The sequence below is a fragment of the Thamnophis sirtalis genome, unplaced genomic scaffold, assembly GCF_051295495.1.
Source record: "Thamnophis sirtalis isolate CommonGarterSnake01/CBP01778 unplaced genomic scaffold, rThaSir2_p1.2 scaffold_16, whole genome shotgun sequence".
NCBI classification, from domain to species: Eukaryota; Metazoa; Chordata; class Lepidosauria; order Squamata; family Natricidae; genus Thamnophis; species Thamnophis sirtalis.
Window position 1 is genome coordinate 1,176,561 of NW_028261396.1, and position 18,993 is coordinate 1,195,553.

General features: G+C 41.1%; 1 protein-coding gene across 1 annotated transcript in view; it reads right to left on the minus strand.

Annotated features, from left to right (window-relative positions):
- Positions 1 to 18,993, minus strand: part of GREB1 (growth regulating estrogen receptor binding 1) — an 89,290-nt gene that overhangs the window by 68,826 nt on the left and 1,471 nt on the right. Inside the window, exons 2-3 of the mRNA XM_087702786.1 lie at positions 14,656 to 14,784; positions 9,471 to 9,647 (exon numbers count right to left, since the gene is read on the minus strand). Of these exons, the coding sequence (XP_087558912.1) occupies positions 9,471 to 9,647; positions 14,656 to 14,784 (306 nt within the window). The remainder of the gene's footprint in view (positions 1 to 9,470; positions 9,648 to 14,655; positions 14,785 to 18,993) is intronic.

Sequence of the window (18,993 nt, forward strand, 5' to 3'; positions counted from 1 at the left end):
AGCCTCAGTAGGCAATGGTCTGACCACGACAGGGGTATGATGTCATTACCCCTCAGACCAAGATCACAAATCCACTGCTCCGAGAGAAATACGAGGTCGAGCATGTGACCCGCCGAATGGGTTGGGCCCCGAATTACTTGGGTCAAGCCCATGGCTGTCATGGAAGCCATGAACTCCTGCGCCCCATCAGAGTTTTCACCGAGCGAAGGCAAATTGAAGTCCCCCAGGACCATCAACCTAGGGAACTCAATTGCCAGCTCGGCTACCGACTCGAGGAGCGAGGGGAGGGCTGCTGCAACGCTGTTGGGAGGCAGGTACGTTAACAGCAAACCCACTTGACCCTTGAGGTCCAACTTTATCAGCAGAGACTCACACCCGACAAGCTCCGGAGCAGGGACCCTACGAGGAACTAACGACTCCCGGATAACAACGGCCACACCTCCACCCCTTCCCTGAGCTCTCGGCTGGTGCAGCACCTGAAATCCTTCTGGGCACAGTTCTACAAGGGGGACTCCTCCCTCTGGGCCCAGCCAGGTTTCAGTAATACATGCCAGACCTCGGGGGCCGGGGTGGGCATTGCCAGGATGGGTGTGGCCAACTTGGTGACACTCATGTCGTGGGCGTCTGTGGTGACCCGAGTGCCCTAACAGTGAAAACGGGCTCCCAAGCTTCATTTTCAGCCAGGACAGCCTCCTGCCACATTCTGCCAGTGATAACTGAACAATAGCAATAGCAATAGTTAGACTTATATACCGCTTCGTAGGGCTTTCAGCCCTCTCTAAGCGGTTTACAGAGTCAGCCTATTGCCCCCAACAACAATCCGGGTCCTCATTTTACCCACCTCGGAAGGATGGAAGGCTGAGTCAACCCTGGGATTTGAACAGTCGAACTGCTGAACTGCAGTCAGCTGAAGTAGCCTGCAGTGCTGCATTTAACCACTGCGCAACCTTGGCTCTTGACAAGGGGGGAGGGGGGGCATGCACCCCCCAGCTCCATTTTTGCTGGAAGAGGGTGGCGGGAGGCCGCTGCAGCTGAAAACAGAGCTCAGGAGTTCCGTTTTTGCTAGCAGAGGCACCACTTTTATGGTTTCCAGGGCAGCCCCGTGGGCCAGAATTAAACATCCCATGGGTCACATCCAGTCCCCGACCTTGAGTTTGACACCGCTGCTTTAGTGGCTTCAGTTTAACTGACTCTTTCAGCTTTGGCTGCTACCTCAGATTTTTTGGGGGTATCTGGTTTATCAGCTACTCTTTATGTATCTTTTAAACTAGATGTTTTTAATGTGTTCTATATGAGCTTAAATTTGATAAAACAGTTGATCCAAAACAAAGATGCATGATCCTAATTTAGCACTAGGTGCAGTAAATCATATTGTATTTGTACTGATTATCGATTTCTTTGCATAATTTAAAATTATGACCTTTAAGGTCAGAGAATATCTGTAACTCATCAATACGGAAGGAATTTTGATCATATAATAGGATCTCTGCTACAGTATGTTGCAATCTTAAATTGTTTTTTATTGTTAAATCATCATTATTGCTTTATGGCCATTACATTTCAATTTTACAGATGTTAATGTCCCTATGAACCAGCGGTGGGTTGCTAATCCCGTTCCAACCGGTTCGGTTGGAACGGGGCCGGCGGCGTCCTCGTGCATGCGCGCAGTTCATGCATGCGTCTTAGCGCCTGCGCGATGCTCCAGCTGCTCGCAGAGACTCGCGCAGGCGCTGTATGTGCCATCCAGCTGCTCGCGGAGAATCTCGCAGGCGCTGTATGTGCCATGCGCCTGCGTGGAAGCGCAGAAGCCTTCAAAGACCGGTATGGAGCACGGGCGGGCGGATGGGCCCTTCGCCATTCCCGGAAGTTACTTACTTCCGGGTTCGCCGACCAATCGGTTCGCGGGGACCGCCACGAACCGGTTGAAACCCACTCCTGCTATGAACCCAGAGTTAAGTAGAAAATAGATGTTATTGTTGTGATTGACAAGATCAAGCAACATGACCCACTGCTACCTTATCTGAGATAGTTAAAAGACCAACACAATGTAAAGTTGCTATTATACCCTTCATAGGATAGATCAAGTCTCTTATTTTCCTTTAAAAATCTGCAACTACAGCTGCCTCTGAGGACGTTTTTAAATTTGCCAGTTTAATCTGCAGTTCCAAGATTTCTTAATCTTATCCAAATCTGCTCAGCTTTTTCAAGATCAATCAGGGTCAACTATGTAGAGCTACCGGCGATGAGTTTTAATAGGAACAGCAGTGCAGAAAATTGACTAAAGGGGGTATATGATTTGCATGAGCATATGATATGCCCTACGCACAGTGTGAAGATATTCTTGATCTTGCATAATGACAGTGCTTAATTTTGCCCTGAGAAATTAATAAATCTTCTTAAGAATGGAGATTAAGTATCAAAATGAAGCTTTTTGGATTGGGGGAGAAATTCTAGCTGTGAAAGAAAAAAGGAAGGGGAAAAAAAAGACTCCCACAGGTTGAGAAAAACTCTTCTATTAATGGGGCATTAATCATTGATGGTAGGCAGAGGTGAGAAAACTATTAATATGAGCTTTATTCAGGCAGCTATTTAAGACCATTATTTCCACTCATTTTTCTTCTAATGCTTCACCTGGTTTTTACAGCAAATTTCGTATACTATTGATTTCACATTTTTTAATCTTGCTTCCTTTACTGCTATTTTTATTATATATATTTTAAAAAATTAAATGTCTGTGTTTGAGCCACAGAAGCAAGATGAATGAGATGGAAGATGACACGTAAAAAAAGCAAGTGATGATGCCGTCTTAAATGCTAAAGGCCAGTGATGGCGAACCTTTTTTGGCTCGCGTGCCATAAGTGGGGGGAGCGCAGGGGGGGGGTCATGTGCAGGAGTGCCGCACCCATAATGCAATGCGTGACCCCCAAGTGCGCATGCGTGCACTATAGGTGCTCCCCCACCCCATTTTTTGCATACCTTTTTTGCCCTCCCCAGGCTCCAGAGGCTCTGCACAGCGCCGGGAGGCCACGAAGAAGCTTCACTCCGCTTCTCACTCAACTTTCCCCCAGAGGTGATCCGAGACTTCCAGCGGCGGAGCTTGGAGAAGCAGCGGCCGCAGGCCAGGTCAGCAGGTGGGCGGCGGGGCACTTTGCATCGTGGGAGCCGCCAAGCGCCCAGGTCTGCAGTAAAGGCGCTTGGCAACTCCCGCGATGCAAAGTGCCCGTCTCCACAAGAAAGAAGCGAGGGCTTCTCCCGCCTGGCTCTTGTAAGGAAGCGTTAAGCGTTTTGTGGCTGGCTGAAATGCGCTGACATTTCCAGCCACCCACAGGGGGACTAGGAGGGAAGGAGTTGCTCCTCGGGAGTCTATCTAGCCAGCAGCCCCAGGAGACACCCCCCACCCCCCAGAGAAGAATTGGGGCCACCAAAGCTCCCCCACACACACCCCTTTGGGATGCAAGAGACAGCAAGGCTTGCAGCGAAGGGAATCTGGACCCTGGGAAGGTTGGGAAGGGGTGAAGAGCGAACCTCCTCCTTCTCCTCCACTCCTCTCTCCTCTGAAGCACGCCCTCCGAAATAACCCGCCCAATGTAAGCGTGCTCAAGAAGACATGATTGGCTGCTTCCAGATCAAGAGGCGGTAGAATTAGTGCCTCTTTTCCATCTGAACTTCTTTGCCTTTTAACTCTTTCTTAACTTTTAGAAGGCGAAAAATTCCTTATGGAAAAGAGGCCCCGAGTTCTCTCGCCTCCTGCTTTGGTTAACACTAAGCAGACACCAAGCCACTGTGACCTGGAATCTGGTAGCAACTATCTTGGCTTTAATTATTTTATAAAAAATATTTAAATTTCTTTTCTTTTCCTGAGGAGAGTGGTGAGGCTCCGCCTCCCTTGCCTCTAGTGACTGCACGTCCCTGCCACAAACGCAGTAGTCATCCTTACCTTTCACAGAGGCACTGAGTTTTATAAATAGGAGCATGATAGTGTAGAATAATCACATCCAAGGACCAGTGGTGGGTTTCAAAACATTTTGGAACCTCTTCTGTAGATGTGGCCTGCTTTCCGGGTCCACTGGTGGAACCTCTTCTAACCGGTTCGGTAGATTTGACGAACCAGTTCTACTGAATAGGTGCGAACTGGTAGGAACCCACCTCTGCATGGCACCCACGTATCACTTCTACTCTGAGAGTTGCACTGGTTGCCAGTTGGTTTTGGGTGCCATTCAAGATGAGGGCTGACAACTTTAAAGTGCTACATGGTCAGACTTAGGCATCGGCGAAACCAATGTCTCCCAATAACAACTGTCCACCCATTAAAGGGGAGGAAATCTTTATATATCTCCTCATTTAGAGACTGCCACCCTCAGAGACCACAGAAGTGGTTACCGACCCCCTGCACGAGTTGGCGCAGTGGTTAAATGCAGCACTGCAGGCTACTTCAGCTGACTGCAGTTCTGCAGTTCGGCTGTTCAAATCTCACCGGCTCAGGGTTGACTCAGCCTTCCATCCTTCCGAGGTGGGTAAAATGAGGACCCGGATTGTTTGTTGGGGGCAATATGCTGACTCTGTAAACCGCTTAGAGAGGGCTGAAAGCCCTATGAAGCGGTATATAAGTCAAACTGCTATTGCTATTGCTATTGCCTCCTGGCTTACAAAAAATTAATAAAAATTTGTTCCATCAAGCTATGGGGACCAATTTGCTACACCTATTAATCTTAAGAAGGAACTGAATATGTCTTCCGGTTTTATGATATTGTTTATTATAAGATATCATTTATTTTTAAAGTGGATTTTGTAGTGTTTTAATTCCCGATTGGAGAACTGAATGTGTCTCAGAGACATCTAATTGGAGTGCCCCCCCATCAACCAGGCCTTGTAAGTAAATAAACAAACATCTGCTTCAAATTCTTTGAATCATAGACATTGACAGAGCTAGCAGAAAAATGATGGAAAACATGGGACTGCTTCATCATGCAAGTAATATGGTTTTCATCAGACATCAGACATAGGGCAACATTAATAAGATATCACTAGGTAGATGTTGTTATTTTGGTGCCATCACGGTTTGCTGCAAATGTCACAGATTCAAAAGCTAAGAAAGAGACTGAATTGAAGGGAACTCAAAACAGTCACGGGGTAAACAATGTAAAGAATATGTAGATAAAGTGAAGGAGAACGTTGGTATGTACAGGGCGGGGCATAACCTTTTCCTAGGGGGTCACAGCAACACTTGTAATAACAACACAAATAATTCATACACCATTCGAAAGCCCATCAAAAACTGAGTTTATTGACACGATTTAATAGTCAGTATGACCACCATTAGCCCTTCGAACAGCATTCAAACGAGGTGGATAAGAACACAACAAATCTTCAAACAGTTCCGTTCGATTTTCCAGATTTTCCAGAGGGCGGGGCATAACCTTTTCCTAGGGGGTCACAGCAAGATCGACAGCAGTTTACAACTTCCGCGACACCTCATTTTAAAGCCCATAAAAAACTGAATTGAATGAGCTATTAAATGTTAAATTTGTTTCGGTTGAAACTTTGAGAATGAATTTGGAAACTGTGTTGAAAAATCTGGAAAATCGAACGGAACTGTTTGAAGATTTGTTGTGTTCTTATCCACCTCGTTTGAATGCTGTTCAAAGGGCTAATGGTGGTCATACTGACTATTAAATCGTGTCAATAAACTCAGTTTTTGATGGGCTTTCGAATGGTGTATGAATTATTTGTGTTGTTATTACAAGTGTTGCTGTGACCCCCTAGGAAAAGGTTATGCCCCGCCCTGTATAGTTACTTGGAACACCAGTGTTCAATTTAACATACTCACAATTGTACATACAAATGTAGCGTTAGTTATTATTACCAAATGTTTCTTACTATCCTTTCCTCCTGTAGTTTAGCATGCAGTTAACACATATACTGCTTCCTCTGATTTAACAACCCTAGGAACTTTAAACTGTTAATAGCAGGAGCAATGAATGGGCTGAGTGGTGCAACATTACTCCCTGTATCTTTAAAAATGACAACACCGCTGATTTATGGCCCCTTTAATTCCTTTACTATTGCAGCCCAATTGTATTGTAACCCATCAAAGACAGCAAGATCTTACAGCAAAACATATTATTGCTTGACAAAGTTGTCTACTCTGCCCCCTTCCCACAGAGCTGGCTATAAACTGAAATCTTAAATTTATTTATATGGGTTCACGTGGTTTCCCTTTGATTTTTATTGGCAGGCCTCCGTAGAGCTTTGTTGCCTAGTAATACGACTAGCAGCCACTCCAACATCAAACACTTTTTTTTTCTGTCCAGTAAAAGGATGAAATATATACAGTATGGAAAATAGCTTTCTAACAAAAGCTTCAAAATATACTTGAGGACGTTTACTTGAGAAGCAATTGTGTTTTCTTTGAAGTGGTACCCTAAATCTGAGCTACAGCTGTTAAAAGTCTTATTAATGGATTTGTTTAGCACCAACCTAGTTTCTTTCAAGAGTTTACTCTGGATTGACATCTTCTTCCACTCACAAAATTAATTTCCCTAACATCTATCTATACATTCCATCTTTAGTCTGCAGTCCTTCAAGACTGATTCCCCCAGACCTTTAGTTACAGTTCTGTGACTAAAACAAGCTAGAAGAGCGAAAGAGACAGATTAGAGCGAGGTCATGCTTCCTTTTCCTGTCCAAGTCCAAGTCTAAAATCTACAACCACTGCCTCCTATCAGATTGACTAAACTTCCAAGGTCAGACAGACAAATGGCAACTTGCGGGGTAGATTTATGTGACAAGGACAAGGTTTATTAATCCATCTTAAAATGATCATAAATAAGTTGGATTTGGAAAGATTAATCTAAGGAGAAATTTCCTGACAATTAGAACTGTTAATCAGTGGAGCAGCTTGCCTCCAGAAGTTGTAAATGCTGCAACGCTGAAAGTTTTTAAGAAGAGATTGGATAACCATTTGTCTGAAGTGGTGTAGGGGTTCCTGCCTAAACAGGGGGTTCAACTAGAAGACCTCCAAGATCCCTTCCAACTCTTCTATTCTATTCCATTCCATTCTATTTTATTTTATTCCATTCCATTCTATTTTATTTTATTTTATTCTATTCCATTCCATTCCATTCTATTCTATTCTCTTCCATTCCATTCCACTCCATTCCATTCAATTTTATTTTATTCCATTCTATTTTATTTTATTCTATTCCAGTCCATTCCATTCCATTCTATTCTATTCTCTTCCATTCCACTCCATTCCATTCAATTTTATTTTATTCCATTCCATTCTATTTTATTTTATTCTATTCCATTCCATTCTATTCTATTCTCTTCCATTCCACTCCATTCCATTCAATTTTATTCCATTCCATTCTATTTTATTCCATTCCATTCCATTCCATTTTATTTTATTCTATTCTATTCTATTCCATTCCATTCTATTCTCTTCCATTCCACTCCATTCCATTCTATTTTATTTTATTCCATTCTATTTTATTCTATTCCATTCCACTCCATTCCATTCCATTCAATTTTATTTTATTCCATTCTATTCTATTTTATTTTATTCCATTCCACTCCATTCCATTCCATTCAATTTTATTTTATTCCATTCTATTCTATTTTATTTTATTCCATTCCATTCCATTCCATTCTATTCTATTCTCTTCTCTTCCATTCCACTCCATTCCATTCCATTCAATTTTATTTTATTCCATTCCATTCTATTTTATTTTATTCTATTCCATTCCATTTTATTCTATTCTCTTCCATTCCACTCCATTCCATTCCATTCAATTTTATTTTATTCCATTCTATTCTATTTTATTTTATTCCATTCCATTCCATTCTATTCTATTCTCTTCCATTCCATTTTATTCCATTCCATTCCATTTTATTCCATTCCATTCAATTTTATTTTATTCCATTCCATTCTATTCTATTCTATTCTTTTCTCTTCCATTTCATTCCATTCAATTTTATTCCATTCCATTCTATTTTATTCTATTCCATTCCATTCCATTCTATTCTCTTGGTGTATCTTATAAATGTGCAAAAATAAATTTATTTAGAATACTACCCATTAAGCATAAGGATATGGCTACCTGGCAGGACATTTATATTCCAAATTTGAAAGATCTACTGGAACTAAAGAGATGTAATTTCCAATAAGGTCAGGCCAGATTTAGAGTAGCTTCCAGAGGTTGTTAGCAAACATACCAATGAACAATATAAAAAATGTAATGAAAATTAAGGCTAAAGTGATATTCATAATGTACTGTACAATGACTTCTGGATTCCTAAGATAGTCCTCAACTTAGAACAGTTCATTTAGTGAACATCCAAAGTTACAACGGCACTGAAAAAAGTGACTTGTGACCATTTTTCCACAGTTACATGTGCAGCATCCCCTTGATAATGTGATGAAAATTCAGATGCTTGGCAACGGGTTCATATCCATGACTGTTGCAGTGTCCCGGGGTCATGTGGTCAACCTTTTTGCAACCTTCTGACAAGCAAAGTCATTGGGGAAGCCTGATTCACTTAACAACCAGGTTACTAAATTATCAACGGCGGTGAATCACTGAACAACTGTGGCAAGAAAGGTCATAAAATGGGGAAGACTCACTCAACAAATTCTCACTTAACAACATTAATGTTGACCTCAGTTGTGGTCATAAATTTAGGACTACCTGTACAGCTTGACCAATAAGTAGTTTACCAACATCATATCTTAAAAGAAAAGCATTCCAAGGCAGCAGAAAGGAAACTTTTAAAAACTTTATAACTTTTTTAAACTTTAAAAAAAAATGGCAGCAGAAATGTGCAAAAATAATTCAATGTGTAATGCAAGTATCAGTAAGCCAAAATGACCTTACTATGTTTTTAAACATAGACTAGAGCCATGATGGAACCTATGGCATGCCCACAGAGCCATCTCTGCGGACAAATGAGCTATCGCCCAAGTCAACTCCACTGCGCATGCACACGCGCCTCCCGCCAGCCAGCTGATTTCCAGGTCTCTTCTGGGAGAAGTGCGCACATGCACGGGGGTGGGGCGGTCATACACCCATGCACGGGGGTGGTGGGGTGGGGTGCTCATGCACGGGGATGAGGGGATGCAACGCTCTTCAGCGCCATTTTTGGTCCCAGGCGGCTTTAGGGAGGCCTGCTAGCACCAAAACAGGGGGGGGGTGCATACACGGGGAGCCCAGGTGGGGGCGCACAAATGCGTAGGGGTGGAGCCTGCAGGGGGCATTAAATTATGGGTGTCGGCACACATGCGTGTGCTATTGCGTTCACGCTTTTGGCACCCAAGGGAAAAAAGCTTCGCCATCACTGGACTAGAGTCAAAACCTTTGTACTGGTATTCAGGCTCATATTGTACTTTTCCAAGGGATAAGAGAGCAAGCTGCAGATGTTGAGAGTGTTCAGCTAATGTTGCTGAATGACAGCAAATTACCAATCCCACTTACCTAATAAGGCGTTGTGCCCATTGTCATCAGGCAAGAATCGCTTGTCCACAGCACACACCAAAAGGTGTTCAGGCAAGGTTGGTGACTTTGCACCAACCAGTAAAAATCCTGCGGGCACTTCAATTGGTTCATTCAAGATGGACGCTAGCCTGAGGTCTTTACCTGTCTGACAGAAACCTGGAGAGGACGAGAAAGAACAACATTCTTCATCAAGCTTGCTAGTAAAACAAAACTAAAGCTGGGGTGTATGAATAGCTCATCTATAAGAGTCCCAGTGGTGGGATTCAGCCGGTTCGCACCTATTCGGAAGAACCGGTTCTTAACTTCCTAAGAGGTTCAGAGAACCGGTTATTGGAAGAAATCTCCTTTTGTTTTTTCCCCACTTTACAGAGCTAATCCTGTAAGGAAGGCAGGAAGGAAGGAAACATTCTGGTGTTGTTTCTAGCCTCATCTTTATTGACCTGCTTACAGAAACTGCCTCTCCGTTAAACCCTTATTACACTGTAACAGCTAAGGCGAAGCGCCCATCAATGTGAGTGATGTTGAGTTGCCACACCCACCCAGTCACATGACCATTGAGCCCCGCCTACCCAGCTGGTCATTATGGCAGAGAACCAGTTATTAAATTATTTGAATCCCACCACTGCCAGAAACCCTCCATATCTGAAAATAATCTCCATATTCTCATATGTAAGAATCAAAATTGTCGTCGAAAGCAGTGGAGGGATACTAGTTTGGGGAATAAAAAACTAATAAAATGTGAAAAAGAAATGCAAATGATAAGTAGATCTGGATATGGTTGATATTGGGATAGAACAGTGATGGTTAACCTTTTTGCCATCGCGTGCCAAAAGCGAGGGGAATGTGGGGGAAGCGCAGGGGGGGGTCATGCACGTGCATACCCACACCCATAATTCTACCCCTGCCCATGTGTACGACACCCCACACCCACCCACCACCACCCCTGCTTTTGGCGCGCAAAGACCCAGCTGGTCATTAGGGCAGAGAACTGGTTGTTAAATTATTTGAATCCCACCACTGTATAAGACCCACCTAATTAGCAAAAGAAACCAGCAGTTCGGAAAATGTTTGCACAGAAAGTTTACCCAACAAATGTAAACAGAAAAATAACTAATAACGAAGAAAAGGTTAACAAATAGCTGGTTACGATGAAACCTGCTTTAAAATGGGACGACAAAAGGGAAATTCAGCTTGGATTTCCCCCCCCCTCGTTTCATTATCAAGAGTTCTTCTTACCATTTTTAAAACTGCACAAACGAAAAAAGTAACATTTGAAAAAGAGAGAGGGAGGGGAAGACTCAGAATTTATAATCAACCCTTGCATTTTGGGGGCCCCCTCCCCAACTGAGCAAGTTCACTTATTTCTCAAAAAGCTTTATTGTTCTTTAACCTAACAGGCAAAACTCCTTAATTCAAATGCTGATAATCAGGATGTATTGGCAAAGCCCTTTAAAAAAAAAAACACGGCAGTGGAAATGTGCAAAAAATAACTCAGTAATTCAAGGTGTAGTTCAGGCCCTGATAAGCCAAAATGACCTAGCTATCATTTTAACCTTGGATTGGAGTCAAAACATTCTTAGTGGAGAAGAGGGTATTTGTGTTCATATGTTCACAAGAGTGTAGATTTGCCCTTCAAATATTGCATAATCATTGTTTTATTATATAAAGAGTGCAATGTGCAATTTTCTGAGAAAATTGTCCCCTACATGCTTTATATATTCTTTTCAGCAAAATTCAAATTCAAATTTAATGAATTTATATGCCTCCCAATCCCGAAGGACTCCGGGCGTCTTACAGAAATACAACTCTAAAAAGGATAAAAATTAAAAATAAAAGAAGAAAGGCAGATTAAAAAATCTGGCAACAGCAGCAGATGGTGGAACAAATGGGCTCTAATTCACAGAACTTGGGTCCTTGACTTACAACCACAATTGAACCCAAAATTTATGTTGCTAAGCGAGGCAGTTGTTAAGTGAGTTTGGTCCTATTTTACGACCTTCCTTGTCATCATTGTTAAGCGAATCACTGCAGTTGTTCAGTTAGTAAAAAGGTTATTGAACAAATCTGGCTTCCCCATTTTCTTTGCTTGACAGCAATAGCAATAGCAGTAGACTTATATACCGCTTCATAGGGCTTTCAGGCCTCTCTAAGCGGTTTACAGAGAGTCAGCATATTGCCCCCAACAATCTGGGTCCTCATTTTACCCACCTCGGAAGGATGGAAGGCTGAGTCAACCCTGAGTCGGTGAGATTTGACAGAAGATTGCAAAAGGGGATCGGTGAGACACCGCGACCAGCATAAATATGAACCAGTTGCCAAGTGTCCGAAATCTGATCACGTGACTACAGGGATGCTGCAATGGTCGTAAGTTTGAAAAATGGTCATAAGTCACTTTTTTCAGTCCTGCTGTAAATTTGGTCATTAAATGAACATGTGAGTCAAGTACTTACCTATTATTTGAAACACAGAAGCATATTTCCATTTAGTGGAACAACTTTTTCATTTATTTGGGCAGACGAGACAAATTTGACAAGAATTTTCTGTTCCTCTGTAAGGAATGATTGCTCGATTTTGTCATGCTTACATTTAGCATACATATAAACTTTCAAAGGCTCTTTCTTTTGTACAGTCTCACATGAAACTAGCTTCGTGACGAAACTATGTGATTGGGCTATGCAGGAGAAATTCGGTTCACAACCCGTTGGCTTAGTGGTGGTCGGTGATTGAAACACATAAGGGAATATTGCTCCCGCCACCTTGAGTCCAGAAGCAATTCCATAGGTGGAAGGCGAAGACATTTTGGTGAGGTTACTGAGGTTTAGTACTGTAAGGAGCCCCAGACCGCTCCTGAGTGAAGGAGTGGAATGTCTGCCAGTTTGAACTGAGGTAATGGAATGTGAGGCAACTGGCAGTTGGAACAGAGTTCTTTTCAGGTGGGGAGGGGAAGTAGAAGGTCTAACTCCTTAGCATCAGAGCGTGTTAATATAAAGCAACTGGCAATTGGAACAGAGTTATTTGCAGCTGGAGAGGAGGAGTAGAATTCCTTAGCATCAGAGTGCATTAATTACTGTATAAAAAATACTAATGATCTGATGGTTATTTTGAGAAATCCTTTCTTAGCAAGCACCTAGAAACCAAGAGGAACATATGTGCCAAATTTCAAGTTCATAGGCTTTATGGTTCTGGAGATTTCGTGATGAATGAGTGGTACTTGGCTTTTATATATATAGATTTAGGACGAATAGCATGAACACCATTGTGTCTTCCTCAGTATATAGCAATACCACTTAGACTTATATACTGCTTCACAGTGCTTTACAGTCCTTTCTATGCACTTTTCAGAGTTAGCATGTTGCCCCCAATAATATTCTGGGTCCTCATTTTACCAACTTCAAAAGGATGGAAGGCTAAGCGATATACCACATTCAGACTCTAGTGCCTTGCCACTTTTCTTAGTATAGAGCTATATATTACTGTCTCCTAGTGTCCTGGACAGCCGGGCTTGTTAGAAGCTGTACCATACAATAGACTGTGACAGAATGTGACAAATAAGATTATTCTTAATGCCTAAAGCTAATGTTGGCATCAGAAGAGCCAACATGTCATTTCCAAATGGAAAACAAAGCTTTGCATGAAAAATGCAATGTAGCAGCATATATAAATCTCAAGAATTACCTATTTCCAAATAATTTCCAGGTTAAAAAAAATAACGTAGTTGATCAATATAAAGAATTTCATATCAAACAATATTAGCACACAGTCATTCACTAAACTTGATCTCAAAATCTATAACGGGAACTAGCTCAATTTTTAATCTTGGATGTATGCTTTCTGTGGATGATGCCATTTACAGATGATCTAGAATATATCCTGCCAATATACATTCTTCTTTCTTTACAGTTATACCGCAATATTTTTAATTTACAAATTTTTAATTTTTAATTTACAAATTAAAAGAATTTTGATTGTAATCAATAATTTAACAAAACATTTTTTATAACTGGCATGACAAATATGTGGGAGGAGATGGATTATAAATTAAACTTGATCTAAATTCTATTTTTCAAATCCCATGATTTTTTTAATATATAGAGACATTTTCACATATTGTGTATAAATTGATTGATTTAATTGATTTATTACATTTATATGCCGCCCTTTTCCCCGAAGGGGACTCAATAAAATATGTAAAATATGTGGACATAATATATAAAACATTTTGATTAAGGATATGTTTTATTGAAGTGGTAAATTTCAGTCTGAGCTACTTAATGACTGGTCCACCATTTAAAATGTACCATGTGAAAACTAAGATAGTAATGAAAATATATTGTAGTCCCTCACAATGGGAAAAAAATTGGAATGTAGGAAGAAGATCACTTTATAATCAGCCTCCGGTATCTATTTTGCTATATGTATTTTAAAATAATATGGTAATTGGTGTAAAGAAAGCATATGAGCCGCTTAGGATGCTGCAGTATACAATTTTACCAGTAGCATAATAAAACTTAGAACCAGGTCTTAAATTTTAGGGAAACAGTGAAAGGGACTTGTTCCTTATCAGTATTACATATTTTGACATGTAAACTAAAGCTCTGGCTGGATTTTACAATTTGGTTCCATTTTATGCTAAAGAAATAAGTCCATGTTGCTATATATATGTCTGTGTGTGTGTGTTTTTATTTGTGCTGATAAATAAATAAAGGGAGACTAGTATAGATCTATTTCAAGCTATTTAGCTCTCATCAGCTAGCCACACCCTTACTGGGATTCGAACCTGTGCTTTATTTATTTATTTATCAGCACAAATAAAAACACAAATATAACAAAAGGCAACAGTAAAAATATTGGGTTTCTGTCGTGATGGACTCTTGTGACAAGCCGATTGACAGATGTTGGAAGCAGTTAGCTTCCTCCCATAATTGGGGCTTACCAGGGGTTGTGACACTAATATATATATATATATATATATATATATATATATATATATATATATATATATATATATATATATATATATATATATATATATATATATATATATATATATATATATATATATATATATATATATCTCAATAGTCTATAAGGCCAGAAAGTTTGGGGAATGCTGATCTATTGCATGCCTTCTAAATTAACCATCTAAACAACATTAATGTCTTACCATCGGTAGTGCAACAACCTTCAGGTGGTGGTTTCATCTGATAAGTAACAGGAGGGCTACTTGTTTCTGAACCTTCATCACCATCATCATCTTCCTCCTCCTCTTCCTCATTATCTACCCTATTGCCTGCTAAAGAGATCACAAGCACTATCACTAGAACTCGGATAAATTGCACTTTAGGCTCAGCAAGATAACTGTATTAGTAACAGCTGTTCCATATTTACAGCCGTTGTTTATTTGAGAGGGGTGGGGGAATGGATGGATGGATGGATGGACAGACGGGACAAGATAAAACAGGTATAGAGATAGAGATTAGATAGAGATAGAGATAATAGAGCTAGATAGAGATATGCATTTCTATTCATTTCATGAGCAACTCAACATTCCGATGTTGGGAAAATGAGGACCCAGATTGCTGGGGGCAATGCGCTAACGCTGTACATTGCTTAGTAAGGGCTGTAAAGGACTGTGAAGCGGTATACTGTATAAGTCTAAGTGCTATTGCTATGTTCTAATCTGATGCCTTCCAAACAGTGGTGGGTTTCAAAAATTGTTGGAACCTACTCTGTGGGTGTGGCCTCCTTTGTGGGAGTGGCTTGCCACCCATGTGACCGGATGGGAGTGGCTTGCCGCCCATGTGACCGGATATGAAATTATGAATTAGTACTTAGATCGTCAGAAACTCTGGCATTGAAGCATGCAAGTCTTAAAGCTGTCAAGTTACAAGATCCTTGCTAGTGGTGGGTTTCAAAATTTTTTGGAGCCTCTTCTGTAGGTGTGGCCTGCTTTCTGGGTCCACTGGTGGAACCTCTTCTAACCGGTTCGGTAGATTTGACGAACCGGTTCTACCGAATAGGTGCGAACTGGTAGGAACCCACCTCTGCTTCCAAACATGCAGAATTATACCTATATATACCGGCTGTAATCAATAAAAACTGCAGACCTATATATTTTGATTATGGAAGATCAAACTAAATAGGAATTTCAGATGTTACGGCACAGTGGGAACATTAATAAAATGCACAACATGCATAGATGGGATGTACATTTTGAGAGCAATCTGTACAAATGTATAGACAGGTTCAATGTGCAGCAATCATATCACCTGATTCATACATCACTCAAAACACCACAGAACCTCCATCGCTATATAGACTCCTGGGACAACTTCCAAGCCCTGACAGATGCTTCATACATGGAAGAAAGCTTCGGTGATTGAGTAACAAACATTCATGAGTGAATGAGAGCCGAGGTGGCGCAGTGGTTAAATGCAGCACTGCAGGCTACTTCAGCTAACTGCAGTTCTGCAGTTCGGCTGTTCAAATCTCACCGGCTCAGGGTTGACTCAGCCTTTCATCCTTCCGAGGTGGGTAAAATGAGGACCCGGATTGTTGGGGGCAATATGCTAACTCTGTAAACCGCTTAGAGAGGGCTGAAAGCCCTATGAAGCGGTATATAAGTCTAACTGCTATTGCTATTGCTAACTCTCTCCAGGCAAAACCCAGAAAATAAATATCAATCATTCTAAATCAAATAATAATTAACAATTATTGTAAATAATAATTGTATGAAATGTTCTTTACTCCAATTATGGATAAGCCACTGATGCAAAGAATACAAATTGTGTGGATACTTGAGCAGCAGAAAATAAAATCAATATATAGTAGTCTGCCTTCAGGCTAACAAGGGAAAACATTGAAACAAATGTATTTTTATTAATTTACCTACCTACCAGCAGATAAAGGTTGCGCAACTGAAATGTCAAGATCCTTTTCCTAGTAATCTTACTGGCATTTATGAAGGCATATGAATAAGGGCTTCTGGGAATAATCTCAAGGTCCATATGGGTATTTATAGAGAAAAGCATCATTTCAAGTCATAGTCTCAAACAGTAAGAGCTTACACTATCAAAGCCAGCACTTTGAATTGGGCATATATATAAACTGGAAGCCATGATAGTTATAAAATGATCAGATGGTAAAATCCCTGATATTATTTAGTATTTCTTCATTTGCATATTTAGCATGCTAAGCCAGAATTAGACACCTAAGAAAAATCATATTTGAATCAATAGACAAAGAATTTCATTTACCCTACAGACCAGTGGTGAGATTCAAATAATTTACCAACCAGTTCTCTGCCCTAATGACCAGCTGGGTGGGCGGGACTCGGTGGTCATGTGATCATGTGGGTGTGGCCAAATCAATGTTGATGGGCACTTCGCCTTAGTTGTTACAATGGTAATAAGGGTTAACTGGAGAGGCAGTTTCTGTAAGCAGGGCAATAAAGATTAGGCTAGAAACAACACCAGAATGTTTCCTTCCTGCCTTCCTTACAGGATTAGTCCTGGAAAGTGGACAGAAATAAAAGATTTCTTCCAACAACCGGTTCTCCGAACTGCTTAGAAAGTTACCAACCGGTTCTCCCGAATAGGTGCGAACTGGCTGAATCTCACCACTGCTAGAGACCATGAAAGAAAATCATGTTCCCTAATGATTTAATTTTGGGGACTTTTTCCAGGCATTTGATTTATCCAATAAAAACTTGATGCCTCATTTGCTTGTCTGAACTTGCGAGCCAAGTAGGGTTAGGCCTAGTAAGTACTTGGATGGAAGACCCTCAAGGACATCTATTTGTAGGTTTGTTTGCTTTAATTCCTGGGACAGAGATTATTTTGGGCTAGCTAAACAACATCCAGACGAATGCAGTGACAAACCACTTCCATACGGCTGCCAAGATTTATTTATTTTTTTCTGTAGATTTTTAAAAGTGGAGCAGATTTGTGACTCTGTGTAGAGCTGAGGTGGTGCAGTGGTTAAATGCAGCACTGCAGTTCAGCTGTTCTGCAGTTCGGCTGTTCAAATCTCACCGGCTCAGGGTTGACTCAGCCTTCCATCCTTCCGAGGTGGGTAAAATGAGAACCCAGATTGTTGTTGGGGGCAATATGCTGACTCTGTAAACCGCTTAGAGAGGGCTGAAAGCCCTATGAAGCGGTATATAAGTCTAACTGCTATTGCTATTGCTATATAATTTTATTTTTTGTTATACGTACTATGGGTATTTTTATGAATTTTTTTTAGTGTTGACTATTGTGTAAACTGCTCTGAGTCTGTTTTGATTCAATGATAAGAAAACTGAACGAATAAAATAAATGGATGGATGGATGGATGGATGGATGGATGGATGGATGGATGGATGGATGGATGGATGAATGAATGAATGAATGAATGAATGAATGAATGAATGAATGAATGAATGAATGAATGAATGAATATCACATATTTATGAAAAGAGACAACCCCATTATCTTGGAACAATTGCAGAAATAGCCGTTTCTCACTTGACATCACAATTTGCTTTATTTTATTGTTGGGGGAAAGTTCCAAGGTCCACAAGGCATTCTACACTGAGAATACAAAACAAATTAAGTGGAGGCCAAAACAAGGGTACTACTTATTCTTTCAATAATTTGGAAGATCACAGGGACATGCCAAATGGACATAAGGAAATATTCCTTATACTGGTAAAGGAAAACAGAAATGAATTGAAGGAAATATTTCCATAGTGATGATCAGAACTGTAGGAGATTCTAATGTTTATTAAGAAATGGGTGTGTTCTGGGAGAAAAAAAATATCAGTGAATTTGCTTGAGAAAGGGAACATTGTGCCTTAAGATTTTCATCTTCCAGGAAGCAATACAAGAAAATAACAAGACCCAAAATATTATATAAAAATCCTATTAGAATAAAATAAAATAGCATATTTTCTGATACTTTGAGCCCATAATGACGAACCTATGGCACACAGATCCCTCTCTGCGAGTACACGAACTCTCGTCCCAGATCAGTTCCACCACCCCTGCGCATGTACCTCCCACTGGCCAGCTGATTTTTGAGTCTCTGCTGTGCATGCATGGGGGGCGCATGCAGGAGACACGTGTGCATGGGTGGGGCGTTGCATGCGCATGCGCGGAGGGGCAGTTTATACAAGTTTATAGACAGGATCAATGTGCAGCAATCGTATCACCTGATTCATATATCACTCGAAACACCACAGAACCTCCATAGCTATATAGACCCCTGGGATAACTTCCAAACCCTGATAGCTGCGCCCCGTATTTAGTCCCAGGAGGCTTCGGGGAGGACTGCTAGGCACAAAATGGGGCACGAGAGAAGTCACGTGCGCATGCGCTGGGGGGTAGGGATCAGGGTTGTGCATGCATGCCCAGTGGTGAGGGGCAAAGGGGGTGTCGCATGTGCATTCATTATGGGTGTGGACACGTGTGGGCACATGCACACGCTTTCGGCATACAACGACAAAAAGTTTAGCTATCACTGC